Source organism: Colias croceus, chromosome 3 (genome assembly GCF_905220415.1).
Source record: "Colias croceus chromosome 3, ilColCroc2.1".
In the NCBI taxonomy this organism is placed as follows: Eukaryota; Metazoa; Arthropoda; class Insecta; order Lepidoptera; family Pieridae; genus Colias; species Colias croceus.
Window position 1 is genome coordinate 12,002,280 of NC_059539.1, and position 19,886 is coordinate 12,022,165.

At 34.5% G+C, this 19,886-nt stretch overlaps 2 protein-coding genes across 7 annotated transcripts in view; one reads left to right on the forward strand and one right to left on the reverse strand.

Annotated features, from left to right (window-relative positions):
- LOC123706345 (long-chain-fatty-acid--CoA ligase 4) overlaps positions 1–19,886 on the reverse strand; it is a 562,712-nt gene that overhangs the window by 484,253 nt on the left and 58,573 nt on the right. The gene's annotated exons all lie outside the window — the stretch shown is intronic.
- On the forward strand, positions 316–19,474 carry LOC123706033 (cilia- and flagella-associated protein 43). The gene is made up of 31 exons (XM_045655160.1): positions 316–356; positions 709–872; positions 1,050–1,148; positions 1,298–1,460; positions 1,930–2,140; positions 2,346–2,474; positions 4,412–4,596; positions 4,898–5,000; positions 5,445–5,693; positions 6,022–6,157; positions 6,473–6,636; positions 6,818–6,971; positions 8,028–8,252; positions 8,568–8,779; positions 9,117–9,263; positions 9,480–9,637; positions 9,887–10,106; positions 10,322–10,442; positions 10,535–10,653; positions 10,845–11,012; positions 13,982–14,155; positions 14,354–14,481; positions 14,690–14,884; positions 15,272–15,397; positions 15,679–15,784; positions 16,133–16,291; positions 16,690–16,803; positions 17,140–17,283; positions 17,848–18,000; positions 18,319–18,455; positions 19,313–19,474. Exons 1-31 carry the CDS (start codon positions 316–318, stop codon positions 19,452–19,454), a joined length of 4,746 nt encoding a protein of 1,581 aa, XP_045511116.1. The 3' UTR covers positions 19,455–19,474.

The window sequence follows — 19,886 nt, forward strand, 5'->3', positions numbered from 1 at the left end:
AATGATTGTGTAAGAAAATAGATATTAAATTATTTGTAAAACGTACAAATAAAATTAATTCATAATATGTAATTATTAATATGAATTAATACAACTTTACATTTTTTTGTACCGTTCACAAACTAGGTAACTAAACAAAATGAAAGAAAATTTAAAAAAGCGCGCGAAGGATGGTTGATAATCACATTAATAAAAATTAAAAAAGAAGAAGGCACACTTTTGCGCACACTTTTGCGTAATAGGTAATTTTTTTATACATAGTTTTTCAATGGGTGATCTGTATGAATTGATTAATAATAATCTTTGATTTATTGAATGGCATCTATTGTTGTTTGCCTAGCAACAGTGATATTCGTGTAAGTAATTTTAAATTTAGTTGTTGTTATAATATAGTAATGTACTTTTTAAATGTTTTCATTTATTAAGTTTTCTAAGTGTTAAAATAAAAATTATTTTAAAAAGCCTAAGTATTACAGTAGGTACATCATGGTGGAGGGTAGTCTTGGAGACTCTGGTAGTGAAGGCAATCTGGAATTAAAACCGAAGCCAAGGTATAACCGATATCGAGTACTTACATATCGTTAAAAATATAAAAATAATTGTGCATAAGATTGTATTGATGTTCATAAATAAATACGTTAAAAATCTTTATCCTTTCATATATTTTGTATATTCAGCTAACATTCTAATTTCTATTTGTGTTTCTAGATGGGCAATACCTCAACGCTTAGATTTCATGACTTTCGTTGGCCACGAAGTTTTGGCAGTGGCGCATGATGTTAACATTATATTTTTCAACTTCAAGACGCAAGGAGAGTTCGTGTATGTAGCGAACAGTCAAGAGAAAGGTGACGGAGTGGATGTTATTGCAGGTAAAATATATTTATTTTCAGTGCATACACATTAATGATTAAAGTATTATCTATTTTATTTCATGATCTACTTTTTTTCATGTTTTAACAAGTACAAATAATTTTCTCCATTTCCAAGAAAAAAGTACCTAAGTACAAGGAAATCAAACGTGTGAGTTGCATTTTTCTTTCTTACAGGACACAGATCAAATATATTTGCGTTTGCTGAAAAAGTGAAAAACCCTCGGATTTTCATAGTTCAATATCCGTCTTTTCATATATTAGCAGAACTAAAAGGTAGGCGAAACCATTGGGTTAGTACTTTGAAATTTGATTACGTTAGAACGTTTTTATGCAACGCGACGCGAGCGAAACACTTAGATATATTAATTATGTACAATTTATTCCAATTCAATTGCCCATCACTAAAATAAGGCTCAACACAGATACAGACGTTAACCGCTACAAGGGTCTGTGCATGATGGAGTGCGATCTGGTGGCCGGCTTCAGCGGCTTCCCCAACTACATCCTCACGGTCTGGAGCTGGCGGACCCATCAGCGGCTGATTAACGTACCCACGGGGGTGGTGAGGCGGCAGCAGATCTATATGTCAGTTCCAAATAATTTGTAAAAATATGTAACAAAACATTATGACATACAGTCTACTAATCAAACCTTCAGGAGTTGTATTCTGAGAAAAACCCTATTTACGTTTTTACTTTTTATATTCAAAGCATTTTTTTTTAATTCTGTTAATCAGAAAACACTCCACTATTATCAGATAATAATTTAAATGCTATTTCCCTCAATCATTGACGAAAAAACTGAACCAGACTCATAATGGTCTATTAAAATGTCGTAAAAAAATGTCCGAGCTTTATTGTATAAATATAAAACATTCATTGAAATTAACACCTTCTTTCGTGGCAGAAGTCCATTGTATCCCTAGTTATAAAACTCTGCCTAATATCAGTGTAGATAGAGTTTTATTTCGGACAATTTTGTGCGTTATTGTGAGTCTAGTTGCTTAGTACGTCTATGCTATCATTTACGGCTTTAAGTTATCAATTGCCCCCAGGGCGAGTCGATCACACATGTTCCTCTGCGAGTGTTGGGGAGAGGGTCTAACAGTGTGGGAAGTGGCGCAGTGCTACAAGCGCTGTTTAGTGATGCGACGCAGTAAGCCACCCTGCACCGGCTGGGAAGTGGCCGAGCCACCGCTAGTTGGGGTTTGCTGGAGCACTGAGGGGCAACTGTACGCTATTGATGAGAAGGCCAATTTGTATAGCGTGAGTTTGGGTTAGATTTGTGTGGGTAGGGTATTTTATAGGGTGAGAAAATATGAGGGTAGATGTGCTTTTTGTGTGAGTTTCTGAGGGTATATTTGCATTTTAAATTTTTGTGCTGATCTTTGGAGGTAGATGTGAATTCATTCGTTACTAAATTTAAATAGTGTACAGCTGCATTAAAATAAACTGTAATCATATTATTTAGCTTCTATCTGACGGTATCGCCATGGTCACAAACCTAGATTGGTCTGGTGATCTTAGAGGATCAAGAAAACCTTGTATGTGCACTTTTGGCCATGGAATTCTTATCTACGGACCTGATAAACATCTTCGGGTAAGTTACCTCCGAGAACAATGCTATAACAATTATAAATTATCACAGTTACTGTGATAATTTTTGCTTTTTGCAGGTACTTGTAAATCAATCAAAGTCCATTTCATTAAAATAACTTTATCTTAAGGCGATTATCACACGGCACCGCGCACCGCGGCGGTTGGCAGTGAATCCCTACGAGGAACGGACTGTTCGACCGCGCGGTCGGGCGGTGTATGTGTGTTTGGTATCAACGGATTTAATAGAACATGATGCAACTTGAGAACCGCTTCACCGCCAACCGCGGCGGCACGCGGCACCGTGTGTTAATCGCCTAACTATTCCTATTATTAATTCTGTGTTATTACATTTCTTCTAGCCATGTACTACCTATCACGATATACCGACAAATAGCTAGAATCCAACTTTTCCTTTAACTCACGTAGTAATACGTGTACGAAAAGATATTAAGGTAAAAGCACCTAATACGGAGGTATTTCGCAACATTTGAAAGTAAGTATCAAAAATAAGCATTTGTAAGTATTTCTAAAGGTGCCAAACCACTTTATCGTTAAAAGTGGAACTTAAATTTTGTATTGCTGTTGAGTCTATGTTTATTTTCATAATATTTCTTATTTTAAAAAAATATTTAAATAGTCATGTCGATTTTCCCTAATACGGAGGTATGATTTTGGTCAGAGCCTAATACTGCGGTAGGCGGCTCCTAATACGGAGGGTCAGATATTATATACATTGAAGTTCCGTACAAATAATATTTGTTAAATAATAGGAATGTGTTAGTAAAGTAAATTGTAAGTTTTTTATTCATTAACCATTGGTTTGATTACGTTGATTCACTTTTAATGTGTTTCATTTATGCTTTTAGTTTTATCGGAAAAAAAACACGCATATCAAATAATAATCCACAAAAAAAGACACAAAACTTCTTATTTATTTACGCAACCCTAAATCTGGTAATTTTAAGTTCTATGAAATAGGGCCGTAATAGGAGATCATATATAACCTAATACAGAGTTACCTGGAAATATCTACCACCGTAATAGGAAAACTACTCGTGTTTTTAATAATCCTAATTCTGACCCATCAAAAATTCGATAAACAAGAGAATGTAAATGCTTAATCAAATGATAACAGTTTTTTGGCTCAGATGTGTAAAACTCAAATCAACAGTTATACAAAATAAATGATTTGTGATACATTAAAATACACCTTCCTATTTTTACCCCTTCTAAGAAACAAACATTTTGTACTCAACCATTTTCATATTTAACTGGATTTCTAATTAAGAAAACATACCGCAGAATATGGTTTCTAATTTATCAGATTAATAATTATTCCAACTAATCTTGGAATTAATTCAATAAGTAAATAAAATTAAAGTTATAAACAATTAAACATGCCCAGTATTTTTCCTATTTCGGAGTTATGCCACCGTATTAGGATTAATCTATAAAATTTGTATCGTATTACGGCGGTATTTTATTTCTTATTTTTTGGGTAGAAAATGACTTACAAATATGAAACAAGCTATTTAAATAGTGAGTGTAATAGTAGGAAAATGCAATAAACAATACATATACAAACTTGAACGGCTTTTTAATACGAAAAACTTAGTTTATAAATATTAGTGTACGTACTTTTGTTGTTTCGCGTTTGTATGGAAACACCTCTCATGTCGATGCCGTTACACAGATTGATTGATCTTGTTGTGTTGTCTATGTGCTATACTTGCAAACGTTAGTTAAGTCATGGAGTAATAAATTTGGAATAAATAGCTTACGTTTTGGTGTACTTAAAATTTATAAAACAGGAATAAAACTCGAAAAAAGAAATACCACCGTATTAGGAAGCGATTTTGACTACCGCCGTATTAGGAGCCTTTACCTTAATGATCAATATTTACGAACCGTTTCATAGGAACAATGTATATTTATTAGTACTTGAAGAAAACCGACCAGCACTGGCACATCACCTGGCAGTACACGCCAATCGACACAATAGCACGACTTATATCAAACGCAAGCGCAGACCTCGCGGTCATGTGGACGGAGAGGGGCTTCGTGTTCAAGCTTGTGGAGGACGGGGATAGCGTTGATGTTAAACTGTTTTGTTTCAAACAGAGGTATGTATTGGTACTTAGCTATTTATTGGAATGAATAAATGTGTGCTTTTTTATATTCGAAGAAGCAACTTTCCGAATCTTTGCTGGGCCATGGTAGTCACCTCACATTGATTCGAGCCAAAATTTAGAAACATCCCACTTTTTCTCGCATTTGTGGACATCATGTCCGCTACCTACTTGGTTCCTATTGTTTTTTTTCTTGTAATGTGTTCTCTAATAAAGGTAAAATTACTAAACAAACTTTAAAAAACACCTTCTCCGAGATTGGCATCGCTGCTCATCCCGAAATAACTGATTTCAGAAACATAATAAAAATTCAGCTCATAGCGCCTGATTACACTCATATCGCTACCATGAATAAGGATGGCGTACTCTGCATTTATGAGGTGTTCACTGGAAAACTCGTAAGTTATAGGTCTTATAATAATAAACGTTGAAATATCTTCATTAAATGAAACTAAAAATAAAGTTATTCAATTACGACACAAGTTAAATAGTTTGTATATGAAAAATTTTTAAGAAGGCCACCTTTAAAATAACGTAATAAGTCGTTAAACTTTTTATTCCTCAGTTTACTGTAGACATGATCATTATCATAAAGATGTGAGATTATAAATAAAACACATAGTTCTCATTTTAAAAGTAGGTGAAATGCAATTTCTACATTTATTTAATGAATGTTATATAAGTGTACTGTATATTTGAACTCCACCCCACCTAACGTTTAATAGAGATTTGATACAAATATTGAATAACGGATAAAATTATTTTTTTTTCTACGTAAGTAGTTTTACCTTTTACCGGTTCCAAATACACAGTTAAACCTCTACAAACAATACTTGCTCTAGGTCCTAGTAAAAAACGTGGAAGGCAACGACATATCCTTCCAAGCGAGTCCCGTGGACCCGCTCTTGATTATATTCGGTGAAGTGGCCAACAACTACGGTATGGCCCTATACCAGTTCCTCCCACCAGACCTTCGGAAGGTCGGCAGCGTATGCCTGACGCACCAGATCGTATCCAGGGTGGTGTTCTCGCCAGGGGGAAGGGAATTGGTGGCAGCAGCTATGTCAGCTGGACATATATTCATTTATAAGGTGATTTGCGGCTTTGTGTTGTTTCGAGTTATCATATCATCCACATAAGAACTTGTTTTTTCTTTGCTTCTCGATTGCAAAGAAAGTCTTCAGTTTTTCTTGTTGAATATTTAAGAAGTGATAATATCATCAGCATCGGTTGTTTTTCGCTATTTAATTCGTTTACGTTCATTTTAATAGTGTTGATACGACTTACGAGTATGTGATTGAATCCATTATTAAGATCGAAACGATTACAATTCATTTTATGTTTTCTTCTACAAGGTGATATACAGCCTTTTAAATGATTACACATTTCTTATTGATCATAAAAATTATATTCCTTCAGTTATCTGAAGATTACAAACTAACCCTAGTCCGTTATACGGAACTGGGTCGAGGTTTGGCGGACTGTTTCCTCATGCAAGTTGGAGAGGCGATGCGGGCATTCAGCCTAGTGCTATTCTCTGATAAATATCCTATTGGTAAGATATTTTAATTGTTTTTACTAGTCGATTTTCTACAGCAAAAATATGTTTTGAATTCTGCAAGTAGGTAGGTATTTTATCTGTTCCAGACCAACATTAGTTTCCTATCATTTTCAGCCAAGACTTCTAAATCTGCACTTTTACGGCATGATATGGGTCTTTGAAATTCTGGCTTCTTCAATAAATTCAATCTGTTTGACAAAGTATGCTCGATAATTTCAAGAATAATTTTTCTTCAATGTTGAAATTACCACACTTATCTTAACTTTTAAATCGAAATAAATTATTATTTTAATTAAAATACCTTTTTAGGTGAAAGAATTATATGCATAAACGCAGACACAGGTAAGGACAACAAGTTCGCCGGCAAGATGGCTGGCCCGTACTCGCGCCTATTACCACTGAGCGGGAAGGATATGGCTATAGCCATCCCGCATTTATCTACGAAGGCTCATGTGCTGAAACTATCGGGGGATGTAAGTTATGTTATTAATTTATTAAATTTAAAAAAATGCTATGATGCATATTATTGTTTTTATAACAAAAAGAAGTGCTAAAGGAGATGAAAATCCTGTTAACCTACTTGTGGAAAAAGTTTGTGATGTTATTGTTCATAGTAGTGTACATACTTATCGTTATTTTGAAAAAAAATTGTAGAAAGGAGTGACGGTATCTGTGAAAATGGCACCTATAATAGAAACTGGTCATGAGCTCAAATATTACGATGGGTTCTTTAACTCGGGAGCTCTTCTGACCTTTGGATATGACGGTACTATTGTCATGCGACAGTCACATGGACCGCTAGAATACGGTATGCAGTCAAAAGCTATTTAATCCACTATACTAACTTAACGCAAAATATCTCCATGATTACATCGTTAACGAACCGAAATTAATCCGGTTTTTATTTGAATCTTACCTAAATTAATCTTAAAAGTTATATTAAAGATAAAATGTTAGATCTTCTTATACTCAACCCTTCCTAAATAGGAACTTACAACCAATTTTACAACACTAGCCTAACAAACATACATAATAATAAAATTCCAGGACTAAAATTCGTCTCGACTTGTACTAAACAACACTTTCTAAAGACACTTATAAGACAAGACTTACACATCAATAAACTCCCAGAACTAAAACTATCAGCCACCCACCGCTACGAGAGCGGCATACGCGAGGCGCTCATAGACGCGCACAACACGCACATAGCGCACCTCACCAGTAACGGTACTGTTGTAGTGCAGTACTTGCATGGCCAGCGACTTGATTTATACCACTTAATACCACTTATAACAAGATTTTCTAAATACAAACTTATCATACAAAACAAGACTAACACATCAATATACTCCAGAACTAAAGCTATCAGCCACCCACCGCTACGAGAGCGGCATACGCGAAGCGCTCGTAGACGCGCACAATACGCACATAGCGCACAATACGTACTTACTGTTGTAGTGCAGTACTTGCATGGCTTGCGAATTGACTTATAATGTCCGTAATTTATAGGTTATAAATGTAATAACTTTTTTTAATATTGCCTGCTGTAGTTAATCAGAATTCTTTAATGTTAAGAGCACACACATTTCATTTTTGTTTAATTTGTATTGTATGTAGATATCGCCTAATTTATTATTAATTTTTGTGAATGTAGTGTTCATCTGTAATAGTTGTGCATAATAATGTGTAAATTCTATTGTTACTATTTAACGAGAATGATACATATGTAACAACTGGTGATGAACCTTTTTAATAAATAAATAAATATAAATAAACTTATAACTAAATAATACCACTTATAAGAAGACTTTCTAAATACAAACTTATCATACAAGACAAGACTAACACATTAATATACTCCCAGAGCTGAAGCTATCAGCCACCCACCGCTACGAGAGCGGCATACGCGAAGCGCTCATAGACGCGCACAACACGCACATAGCGCACCTCGCGGGTAATGGTACTGTTGTAGTGCAGTACTTGCATGGCCTACGACTTGATTTGCAAACCGAGCTGCATCATGAACCACCGCCCTTGGAGATGTTTGAAGAAGCTAATAATACGATCACTATTATTGGGGAACGGGATAGTAAGTATTTTTCTTGAACTATCCGCTTTAAATCTTCTAAAAATTAAGATTGTGGTCCGAAAATAAATCTCAAGAAGTTCAAAGTGTTTTTCATTTAGCCCCGATCCTACATATATTATTTTAAAATTCAAAATCGTGGCACTAATGTTATTATTATAAAAATTATAATAGCTTTTGTTGAAAAATTTTTAAATCTGCCACTGCTTACAGTACAACTACTATTTTTATTCTCTAACACCATTTATCACTTCTTAATGAAATATCATGATTTTCATTATAAGTAATGAAAATAAAATCAATTCTCTTCTACAATAGAAAACTACCTCGACCTGCAAGAGGACAAAAAAGTTCGGGAAGAAGCGATGGATTACAAGAAACAGCGCGAGGAAGTCGTCAGGTCCTTCGAGTCGGTTCAGTCTCGAGTTGTAGCTTTATTGGAGGAGAATATAGCTGAGATACCATTGCATCAGTTGTCGTTGTCTGAGTTCAACTTACATTTGGAGCATAAGAAGGAGAGGCTGAAGCAGGTATTATGTGTTTTAGAGTAGAAGATAAAAATGTCTTAATTGAGAAGTAACATTTAAAATCAAATAAATAATAGAGCTAACTGTGCATATGCTTTGACTTTTTGTATAATTAAATATTCTTGTTATAATATTGGCATGGTGAAAGCCTAACCAAGCTACCAACCTCATCTTTTCATTAACCATCGACGTAAGACATAAAAATAATATGATTTTATTCAATGTTTTAATCTTTATGAATTATGATAAAAATATTTACGTTTAAAAATAATCAAAATCATTTCAAAGAGAAAACTGAACAATTGAAATATGTAATTTGCATAAAAATTACACATTCTAGGCAGAGAAAGAGCGCGAGCAAATAAGACTAGATACAGAAGCGCGTATCCAGGCACAAGATAAAGTGACCGCGTGGATTAAAGCCAACTGTTGGGACACTATGCTCACTCCGCGAGTTAAACTGTTCGCTATTTTTAGTCATTATCAGGTAAAGAAATGTTATTGATGAATATTTAACATAAAGCATGTCCGATTCTTTGATAAAATGGTAACAGCATGACGAATCATCTTTATAAAAAACAGAAAACTAAATGTCTAATTATACTATAATATCGATTAGTGTGTGATTTAGTGTTTTGTTTCTGATAAGTGTTTATAGATAAGTTAAATTGTTATACAGACGACCAATTCCGTGATGTTACAGGTAGAAAACTACGCAGTACTACCAACACAGAGAGACAATTGGCCAGAACTGCAACAGATCGAAGCACTCAGAGGAGTGGAAATGGAGAACGATACTGATATGTTTCGACCTTGGGAAGAATTTGTGGAAAAACCAAGCGTTGAAGATATTTCCATACCGTAATGATAATACTTAGTACACTACATAATATCGGTCTCCAAATTTTTATTTATTAAGTTTCAACGTACAATATTTGCTATTCGCTTTATTTTTTAAGCAGTTTATTTCTCTCATCAAGTTTTTTTTCTCAAATCCAGTATAACCAATATTTTTTCCATGTATCGTTAGTTTAATATGACTATTCTATGAATATCCTATACTAAAATCATTTTTCATTTATCTGAAACATATTCAATACAATTCTCCAGAGCCGGTCCCGAATCTGTGCTATCAATGAAATCCGCTCACAAAAGCATGGAGAGCCAAATGATAGCAGAAGCGCTTGTATCAGAGGAATCTCTAGAAGGTTCCCCATACGTGCTAGCGGGATCTAACGCACACCTATTTGTGGAAATACCCACATTCATGATACCGCAGACTGTGGCATTTAGCTTCCTGCAAATGAATTGGTTACAGCACATCGTCAAGGTATGAGTGTAGTACCAATTTTGATAAAATAGGTGACACGGCTATTTGATGATATCCTTAACGTAGTTCCAATTAAGTGAATACATGTGGTGATGGAAAAAGTATGTGTAGAAATAAATTATGATCCATACTGGATTCACAATATCATAGAAATATTCATTTAAGAGAGTTTATTGAAATACCCTCAATTTAAAATATTTTTGATAATGTTGCAGTTGAATGTGCAAAACATGCGATTGTGGTTCAACAAGCAATTCGATGATTTGATGAATCAAAAGAAACGCGAAGTTGGTCTCGTCGAAGAAAGAAATGCGAGGCTTCGTTTTATCATCGATGGTAATAAACTTCGCAACATTCAAGTGTTAAAAATAATTTAGTGTTATGAAATAAACATTCCATTAATAATATATACGTAATTAATATTCCAGAATTAAACAAGTTATCAGACCTTCGTGGCAGCTTCCATCATTTGACGATACTAATTCAAGACCCTGAATGGAAACAAGAAGAACAACCACTTAAGTTAATTAAAGTCGAACCAGAAGAGGTAAGTTTTAATTGAAAAACTTTTATACTCTTACTTTTCTTTCTGATTTATGTCAGTAAGGCCTGGTTTCACAGATTCCTCATATGTCGTGTTTAGATTAACTGTCAGCTAAAATCGCAAATAGTATATCAGTTATCAGCAAGCGCTTAAGCTGGTTTGCAATTATATTAATTATATTTTACTGTTTACAGTGTAGCATTGAACCATACATAAGCCCAAGCCAAATAGTAATTCCACCTCCAGACCCTGGACCAAAGGATGATTTCCGTGAGCGTGCTCTCATAGAAATGATGGATGGAGTTCTTGAAAAACTGTGGCATGAAGAGATAAAGAAACCTATTCCGATGCCGCAGTGTATGGTAAAATATTTTTTTTCTTGGTATAAAGTTTAAATTTAATAACTAAGTAAATTTTTGAAGTGAAACTTCTTGGCGTATTGAGAGTAAAATTTGAGAGAACAATTACTTATGGATAAGTTTAGAACGATGTAAAATTGATGTAGGCGTTATCTATAAACCGGGCTATACTAACTGTCAAAAATTCCTTGAAATGTATGAATCGCAATTACAACAAAGGCACAGAGCTATTATTTTTGGAGATTTTAATATCGACTTGTTAACAAAAGATAAAAATACCAAACTATACAAATATACTCTTAAGTGTAATGGACATATATTACTCAATAAACTAACTAAAAAATACAGCACAAGAGACTCCTCAAAAAAATCTATCATTGACCATGTAAGTACGAACCTTCAAAATGATAATTTTCATTTCGCAATAATAAACTCATGTATTTCCGACCATAAGCACATATACGTAGAATTAAAAAAATATTTACCCCCAAAAAGTGTTAAAACTCAATATAAAGCAATTAATTACGAAAGATTATCATCCCTGTCTGACTCCATAGTTGATACTGAAATAAACAAAGATTATACAATATTAGAAAATAAAATTAAATCTATTGTAGATAAAAGTAAGATTACTAAAACTAAATTTCTAAATCTGCCCCGAAAAGACTGGATAAACAAAGCAATTTTAACAGAAATTAACGAAAGAAATTTATTATGGTCTCAACTAAAAAACAACCCTAAAAATAAAAACCTTCAAATAAAATTTAACACTCAAAAAATAAAGGTAAAAAAATTTATTCAAGACACAAAAGATTCTTACTATTACCAAGAATTTACAAGGAATATAAAAAAACCCAAGAAATTATGGACTTTAGTAAATAAATTAGCTAATAACAAAACTGTAAAATGTACTTTACCTACTAAATTACTTATAAATTCTGAATATATTACCGAGCCAAATGAAATATGCCAGATATTTAATCAATATTTTTCTACAATAGGATCTCGTCTAGCAAATTTAATACCCCTACAATATCAAACCAACTCTTCCTCAACCTTACCTAAATCACCATCAAAAAAGTACGAATTATCCACTTTTGATCCCTGTACACCTAATGAAATTTTAAAAATTATAAATAACCTTAATTCAAACTGTAGTACAGGTCTTGATGGTATTACCACAAAAGCAATTAAATGCATTAAAGAAAAATTAAATCATACCTTAAGCGATTGTTTCAACCAAGCTATAAGTCAAGGACGTTTTCCGGATTCGTTGAAAATAGCGAAGGTAACTCCTATCTATAAGAGTGGTTCAAAATTTGAACCTGGTAACTATAGGCCAATTTCGGTGTTGCCAGTGTTGTCAAAAATATTAGAGAAAATTTTACACACGAGATTAGAAAAATATTTAGACTCATTTAATTTTATTTCAGTGCGTCAATACGGTTTTAAGCCAAAAAGTAACACTCTGTCAGCGACTATAGACCTGACTACTAAAATAAAACAGAACATTGACGCAAAAAATTTAGTTTTGGGAGTATTTATTGACCTACAAAAGGCCTTCGATACCGTTTCTCACGAACTTTTAATAAAGAAATTAGCATCCATTAACATTACTGGTAAAGCACTAGACATGCTGAAATCATATTTAAAAAATCGATCACAAATCGTTAAAATAGATAACTACAATAGCATTCCCTTACCAATTACGTGTGGCATACCACAAGGTTCGATTTTAGGCCCATTGCTTTTTTTAATTTATATTAATAATTTACAAGATTTAAAACTAAATGGTCATCTAACACTTTATGCGGATGACACCTGTCTGTTTTATTTTGGTCCCTCTATACATGACATGATAAAGCAAGCACAAAATGATTTAAATAAATTAAATAAATGGTTTCAATACAATCTACTAACAATAAATATATCTAAAACGTGTTATATTAAATTCAAAGCTCAGAACAAAATTATTCCACCACACGCTCCACTTAAAATTAATGGTGTTGTATTAGAACATAAAACCCACGAGAAATACCTAGGTTTGCGAATCGACAGCTCTCTAAAATGGAATTATCACATCGACCACCTAAAAAATAAATTATCAGCACTTCTTAGATCTCTGCGTAATATCACTTCTTGCATTCCTCATAAATTACGCCACACCATCTACAACACGTTAGTCAAACCTCACCTAATGTATTTAATAGAAGTATGGGGTAGCGCTTACAAAAATAAATTAGCGCCACTACAAATTTTACAAAATAAAATTATTAAAACCATTTTTAAATATCCTTTTTTAACTTCTACAAATAAAATCTACGACGATACTAAAATAATGAATTTAAAACAATTATACTTTTATAATACGTGTATGTTCATCCACAAAGCGCTACATAAAAACATAAATACAAATATAATATTCTCAACATCAAATCGCCACTATCCTAATAGACGAGCTAGCTATCTTGCCCTCCCGAAGATCCGAACGAATTATGGAAGGCGAACGGCAACATACGAAGGAGCACGTTTCTATAACGGATTGCCAAGCAAATTAAAAAGTGTAAACTCATTCATTGTATTCAAAAAACAATTAGCGAAACACATCCTGGAAGACCACACGCTCAAACTTTGAATGCAATGAATGAGTACCTAACCTAAACTTATGTTTATAGTATGTAACTTACTCTAAATTTTTATCTAACGAATGATATTTTTTATAAATACCTATGTTTAAAATTTAAGTTTCTCATGTAAGTGACTTTATGTCTTAATGGGAATAAATGTCTTTAAACCTTAAACCTTAAAATTTCAAGGTCGCGTCATGGCAATACCGTCACGTCATGGATAAGGCTATTATTTTGGTATCTTGTAATATTGCCAAAGGAGTTTTTCTTTTGTTAATATTTATAATCAATATTAATAATGAAGTTATTGTTTTTGAACTTATTTATCATAACAAACGTTTACAGCTCGATAAAGACCCAGAACATTTCAATGAAGATGACCTCCGCCTTGTTTTCGATTACGAAGCAAAAGTGGCGTTTAGAAATGAAGAACGCGAAAAGTATAGAAAGATGTTGCACGCTGAATATGCAAAGCTTTCGCAAGTTTTGAATGAGGGAATTGTTAAATTTAATCAAAAGGTAAAAATTTGGATTGATATAAAAAATATCGTATTCTCTTTTCAAAACATGGAAGTATAATAGTTTAATGGCTAATCTGAACTACAAGAAATTGGGCATACATGCAGATTATAATTTATATTTGTACATAGTTTTCCTTTCTTTTTATGCGGGTATCACGAATGAAGACATGGGCTTGTTCATAAAATACTATTTCAGGTAAAAGAGATGTGGTTGACAAAACTTCGAGTCGATTCTGTTATTGGCCAAGAAAATCTTAATCTGATGCGACTACGGAGAATAAACTTAGACAGAACCGAAATGGCTGAAAAATTGGAAGACATAAGGTAATTGGTAAACAATGCAATTTACGCATTGACTACATGGCATATAGACTTTACGAAAGTTCTTTACGAAAAAAGACATATCAAATACATAGAAGAAAAGTAAAAAATTCTGAATAGGATAAAATCACAGAAACATTCGGCAACTCGAATGTTTGGGCTTGGCTTGTCCAGAGCCTGACACCTTTGAAAACTGCCCATGTCCTTTCAGAAATGACATAAGCAAAACAGAAGCAGAAGTGGAAGTGCTCCAACAAGAGTTGCACAAGATACAACAAGAGAGTGAGGACTGTCAAGCGACGTACGAAAGCTTGTCGCAAAAGGACAGGCATTTGGACAAGACGTTCAAAAATCACTTTGCCGATCTGTCGCCTATTATTGTCGACCAGTGTTATAAATTTTTCAAGTAAGAAATATTGGATTGGGATTGATGTATTTTCTATAGATGTGAAGTTTTAAGGCGATTAATAAATTTGTCCTTTTCTTCTGAACTTTACTAACACTTCTTTCATATTATTTGTCAAGCACTCGACACGATGTAATAAGTAGCTTCAGTCCGAAAAAAGCAAATAAAGATGTACAATATCCCATGCTTATAATAGATTTCGCATTCAATGCATAATCTTTACAAAATGCTGTAATTTTCAGCTTTAAGTTCAGATTTACTATTCACAACTTATACTTTTGAATTTATAGTTGTGTACATTTTATAGTTTACAGCTTAAAGTTTCCAGTTTACACTTTATATTTTACATTGTACTTACGGATAAAATTTTACAGTAAATTATTACAGAAAGCGCCCCAAATGGCACCAGCGCGCGAGCATGACGCCAGCAGTGCTATACGAGCTCGCGGGCGCCGTGCTCACCGGTGTTCGCCCGCCGCTACTGCATGTTGATTGTGGCGATTTCTTCAAAGGGTTAGATCGAGTGCTGTACCTTAAAATGGGTCAAGTGTTATAATTTTTTTCATTTCCAGCAAAAATGTTTAATTTGCACTTTTTGTGCGCGCCTTGTATCTGCTTCAAGTGTTCTGTTATTAGAGTGATAAAAAATAATATCTAAATTAATTCATACTACATGACTTTATCAGATGTAGCAAAGTTAACATTTTCTCTCTCTCTCTCTCTCTCTCTCTCTCTCCATTTCTGAATAGTTATATACTAATTCTTCATAATTCATAATCAAATTTATCATGCAGCGTGGAACAATTGGACCAAAACAGCAATATGCCACCCGTGATGGACGAGGGGCTGTGGGCCACCATGTGCAAGCTGCGCCGCGTCAAGATAGAAAACGAAATTCGGGTAATGCCAATTTCTGTACGTTGTCGATATTAAGAAAAAAGATTGTAGCGTATTCTTTATCCAAATCTTAATTTAATTTCTGTTTCAGCTTTTGTTGTTCATTTGTCTACTGTGACTTTTACTTCTACATTTAATTTTACTTCTACTTCTGCTGCTACTGCCACTTTAATTTTTACTTTTACTTCTATTTTTGTCTCTACTTTTATTTCTTCTTCTACTCCTACTTTTACTCCTACTTCCACATATACTTCTTCTACTAATTCTAATTACACTTTTACTTTTTCTTCTTGTACTTCTACCCCTATTTCTGTCTATCTTACTATCAATATACATTTTTCAATCTACCAGATGCGTGCCATATGCCAAGAGATGGGTTACGTAGAGAGCGCAAGTACAGCTTGGCGTGGAGCAGCACACGCACGACGTGTGCGGTTGGCTCGACTAGCTGATACTGTGAAACACCATAGAGAGCAAGTGGAATTTGCTGCTAGGAATAAGACGCTGCAGGTAAGGGCACTATAGGTACACGAGTTAAAGTAGTTCTCTATAGGTAGCCAGGAATGAGGCACTCCAGGTCGTTTACTGTTGGAAACCATCTTGGAGGTAGGAGAGGGTTGATAGCCGTTAGGTGTAACTTATAGCAGCAGCAACCATAGTGATCCTTTATTGGGACCTCTTACCTTCTTATTCCATTCGCCATACTACGATTATGACTATGTCTGCACAAACTGCACTGACCAAGAAGCACTGTTACAAAATATATAAATATGAATGAATGAAGCACTAAAAATTATGTAATGCATGACATTGGAGACTTGCGTCAGATTCATCTCCAGTTATAAGCTGAAAAGTAAAAAATGTCGAATATATAAACTAATTTAATCAAATTATATTTTCCATTCTAGCTAGTTCTACCAGCGGGGCAAGTAGAAATAGTAACGACTGGTCACATGGAAGACTTTGAAGACGCTACGCTCATTCTCCGTGAAGACATCGAACAAATCAATAATCTTATTTTGGTAAAAAAGTTGTCTTCTACATTATGACCATAGCCAACTTTTTTTTCTTATTAAAAATCAATTTCATAAAAAATACAAGATGAGCATGTTGTTTTTCTACCACAGCCGCATTTTGTATACTACGTATTAATAAATTTGATTTTGATTATCAGTTGCAAATTTACCATTTATTTCTTTATGTTCTTGGCTCTTCAACAATATTCCCTCTATACCATATTATTTTGTCATTCCCTTCTATTCCATTTATAACCGAACCATTATAACAATCACACTAGCAAATTAACCTAACCAGAACTTAAAGCCAAAAATTTACAAATGACTCCCAAAATCCCACAGAAAGTGGGCGACTGGAAGTTACGCATGATGCGCAAGCAGATGGACTTCCGCAAGGGCATCCTCGCCAAGGAGTGGGAGCACGCGCAGGTCGCCATGAAGCTGCGACACATGCAGCAGGAGCTCTACTCCTACCAGCGGCTTAAGGTCAATATTATGGAGTTCCAAAGGGGATCAAACTCAAACATTTATTTATTCAATTAGACTTCCTTTAGAAGCACTTTCGAATCGTCATTACATATTTTTAACATTTACCAAAGAGTAAATCGCTACTATACGCCAATCGTTATAGTAGAGCACACGCATTTTAGTACTTTAATAGTTTTGTATTACACGTAGAGCAGGAACTGGGGCTCTGCTCCTACCAGCGGCTTAAGGTATACTAGAAACGATAATTAATTGGATTTGCGAAACAGTAAAGATAAAAGTGGGGAATTGAAAAGAGTAGATGTTAGAAAAGGTATATTTTTCGTGCCGTAGCGAGAGTTTTTCTCTTACTGTGACAAGGTCGTAACTATTCGATAACAGAAAGCATCAGACAATAGAAACACAACAACGGGCAGTAGAATTATAGTATATCTGCGGTACATGATGCAAGTTCGAATTATTATCTCCAGGTCATAATAAATAATTGATGAGGATAGAAGACCAAAGGGTGGTTATACTTGGTGCAGCAATCGTGATACAACAAAATTCATAAATTTTGTACAGGTACCAAAAGAACTGCAACTTTATCTGAAGAACAAGGAATTGGGCTATACAGACGAACAGGACTACCTTCGTATGGAAAAAGAGATGGAGGCGTCTAAAGTCTCTGTCAATAAAGTTCTTGCACAACTTATAAGAAGGGTCGAGGAACTTGAGGTATGAACTTTTCAGGGTAACAAATTAAGGGCTTGAAATTCGTTTGAGGGTAAAATCATAAATCACATAAAATTATTGCCAGATTGTACCCTTGTTTTTTTATTTAATGCAGTTTTCTTGCAAATACCTAATTTTACTTAGATAGACCAGTGTAGCCTCAACTGTCATCATTATCTCTTTCTCTCTACTTCTAACTTCGCTATTAATATTAGACAATAATATCATTTCCAATATTATGTAGAGGTAGACGATACTTCCATAAAGGTGTGACCAAATATAACGTTGTAACAAAATTCCTACAACCAAATAAATTTACAGATAAAAATAAACGCATTAGAGGCGCAAGCGCAGGACTTAGAGAAGCTGATCGTCAGCTTGAACGTGAAGGTCTCGGAGAAGCGATTGCATGAAGATCCGCTCGAGCCGATACGTATACGGCGTATCTTTAAGAAACGGTAAGAATTTGTGATGAAAAATCAGAATCTTATCATATGAAGTCCCATGTCCCCTAGTGGGGTAAGGGGCAGCATTATACATCTGTTTCACTGATCGATTTTCTTTAGGGACAAGTAGGTGATCAGCCTTCTGTGTCCTGCCAGACTGAGACATTTTTTTTTCTTCGTCTCCACCGGGAATCGAACCCAGGACCCCTCCGTTCTACGCTCACGCGTTAACCACTGTACCAAGGAGGCGGTCAATCTTAGATTAGTATAAAAATCTTGATAAACCGGACATATAGCAGTAAATATTAGTACCTACAGCACAAGAAACGACTTCTTTAAAATTCTGTCTCATAAAGACGCAATTGCTACGTCACCGATTCAGTACGTATTGAAATTAATTCATATATTTTATGGAAGTTGTCAATTTGGAATGCTTGGATATGTAGTCGGCGACATCGCTATGGCTTTTGAATCAGACAGAGCTCTTATAACCAAATCTTATTTGAAAATTGTTTCCAATATTAGTCAACTTTTCGATATTCGCCAACCGATTTACAGAATTTCTTAAAAAATTGCGTGTCAACTTTTTTGAAGTAAAACTTCTTTATCGGGGTTGGAAAAAAAATTAGTGTAACATTTTTTCGTTACGCGTGACATTTTTACGTTACGCGCCATCTTTTTCTTATCCCTACCACGCGTGATTCGACCAATTTCTGTAAAGTTGCATAATATAGTAAATTATTTTTTGAAAAATAAGGTCATAAAGAAGTTTCACTTCTTACGTGTGTAGACGCACACATTTTTTATTTTGATATTCGTCAACCCATTTTCAGAATTCCTTAAAATTTTGCCTCTTTTTTATTTCTCAGAATGGAAACCCTAGTAATGCGCAGTAAGCTGATCCGCGACGTGCAAGCGAACCACACCAACGTGGTGCTGCTGCAGACACAGCTGGAACTGCTGCGACTTAAGACCTTCCCCACGCTGGCCAGCTTCAGAACCCTGGAGTAGATGGAGAGGATTTACGACCAAGGGTTCTAACCTCTCCTCTAGGAGATGGGAAGGAACTAAGGGCAGAAGTTTTGGAATAGATGGAGATGCTGTCAAGTCATCTTTCATAATATGAAATGAAAATGGAAGAATTCCGATCTCGTTAAAAGTTAATATAGATAAAAAGAACGTGTATGACAAGCACGCGTGTCAGAAGTGAAACTTCTTTGTCAAGTTTAAAAGATACAAAATCGTCGCCGACGTTTCGGTTTTGCCATGTCGCGACCTTAAAATTTTACTCTCAACGCGCCTATAGAAGTTTCACTTCAATAAACTGTGTTCCTTCATGTGCATTTAGAAGATATAGGGAGTGTGTGTTGATATTTTGAAACGTTAAACTTAGTTTTCAAAACAAGTGTTTTAATTTAAGAATTGAATATGTTTAATTTAATT

Bases quoted from the DNA above. Each gene is read 5' to 3' on its own strand.
- LOC123706033 (XM_045655160.1), top strand. From the start codon at position 316: ATGGCATCTATTGTTGTTTGCCTAGCAACAGTGATATTCGT. The intron at 14,156-14,353 runs GTAAAAATTTGG...ATACTATTTCAG, and splicing joins TTGTTAAATTTAATCAAAAG to GTAAAAGAGATGTGGTTGAC. The intron at 16,804-17,139 runs GTAAAAAAGTTG...AAAATCCCACAG, and splicing joins AAATCAATAATCTTATTTTG to AAAGTGGGCGACTGGAAGTT.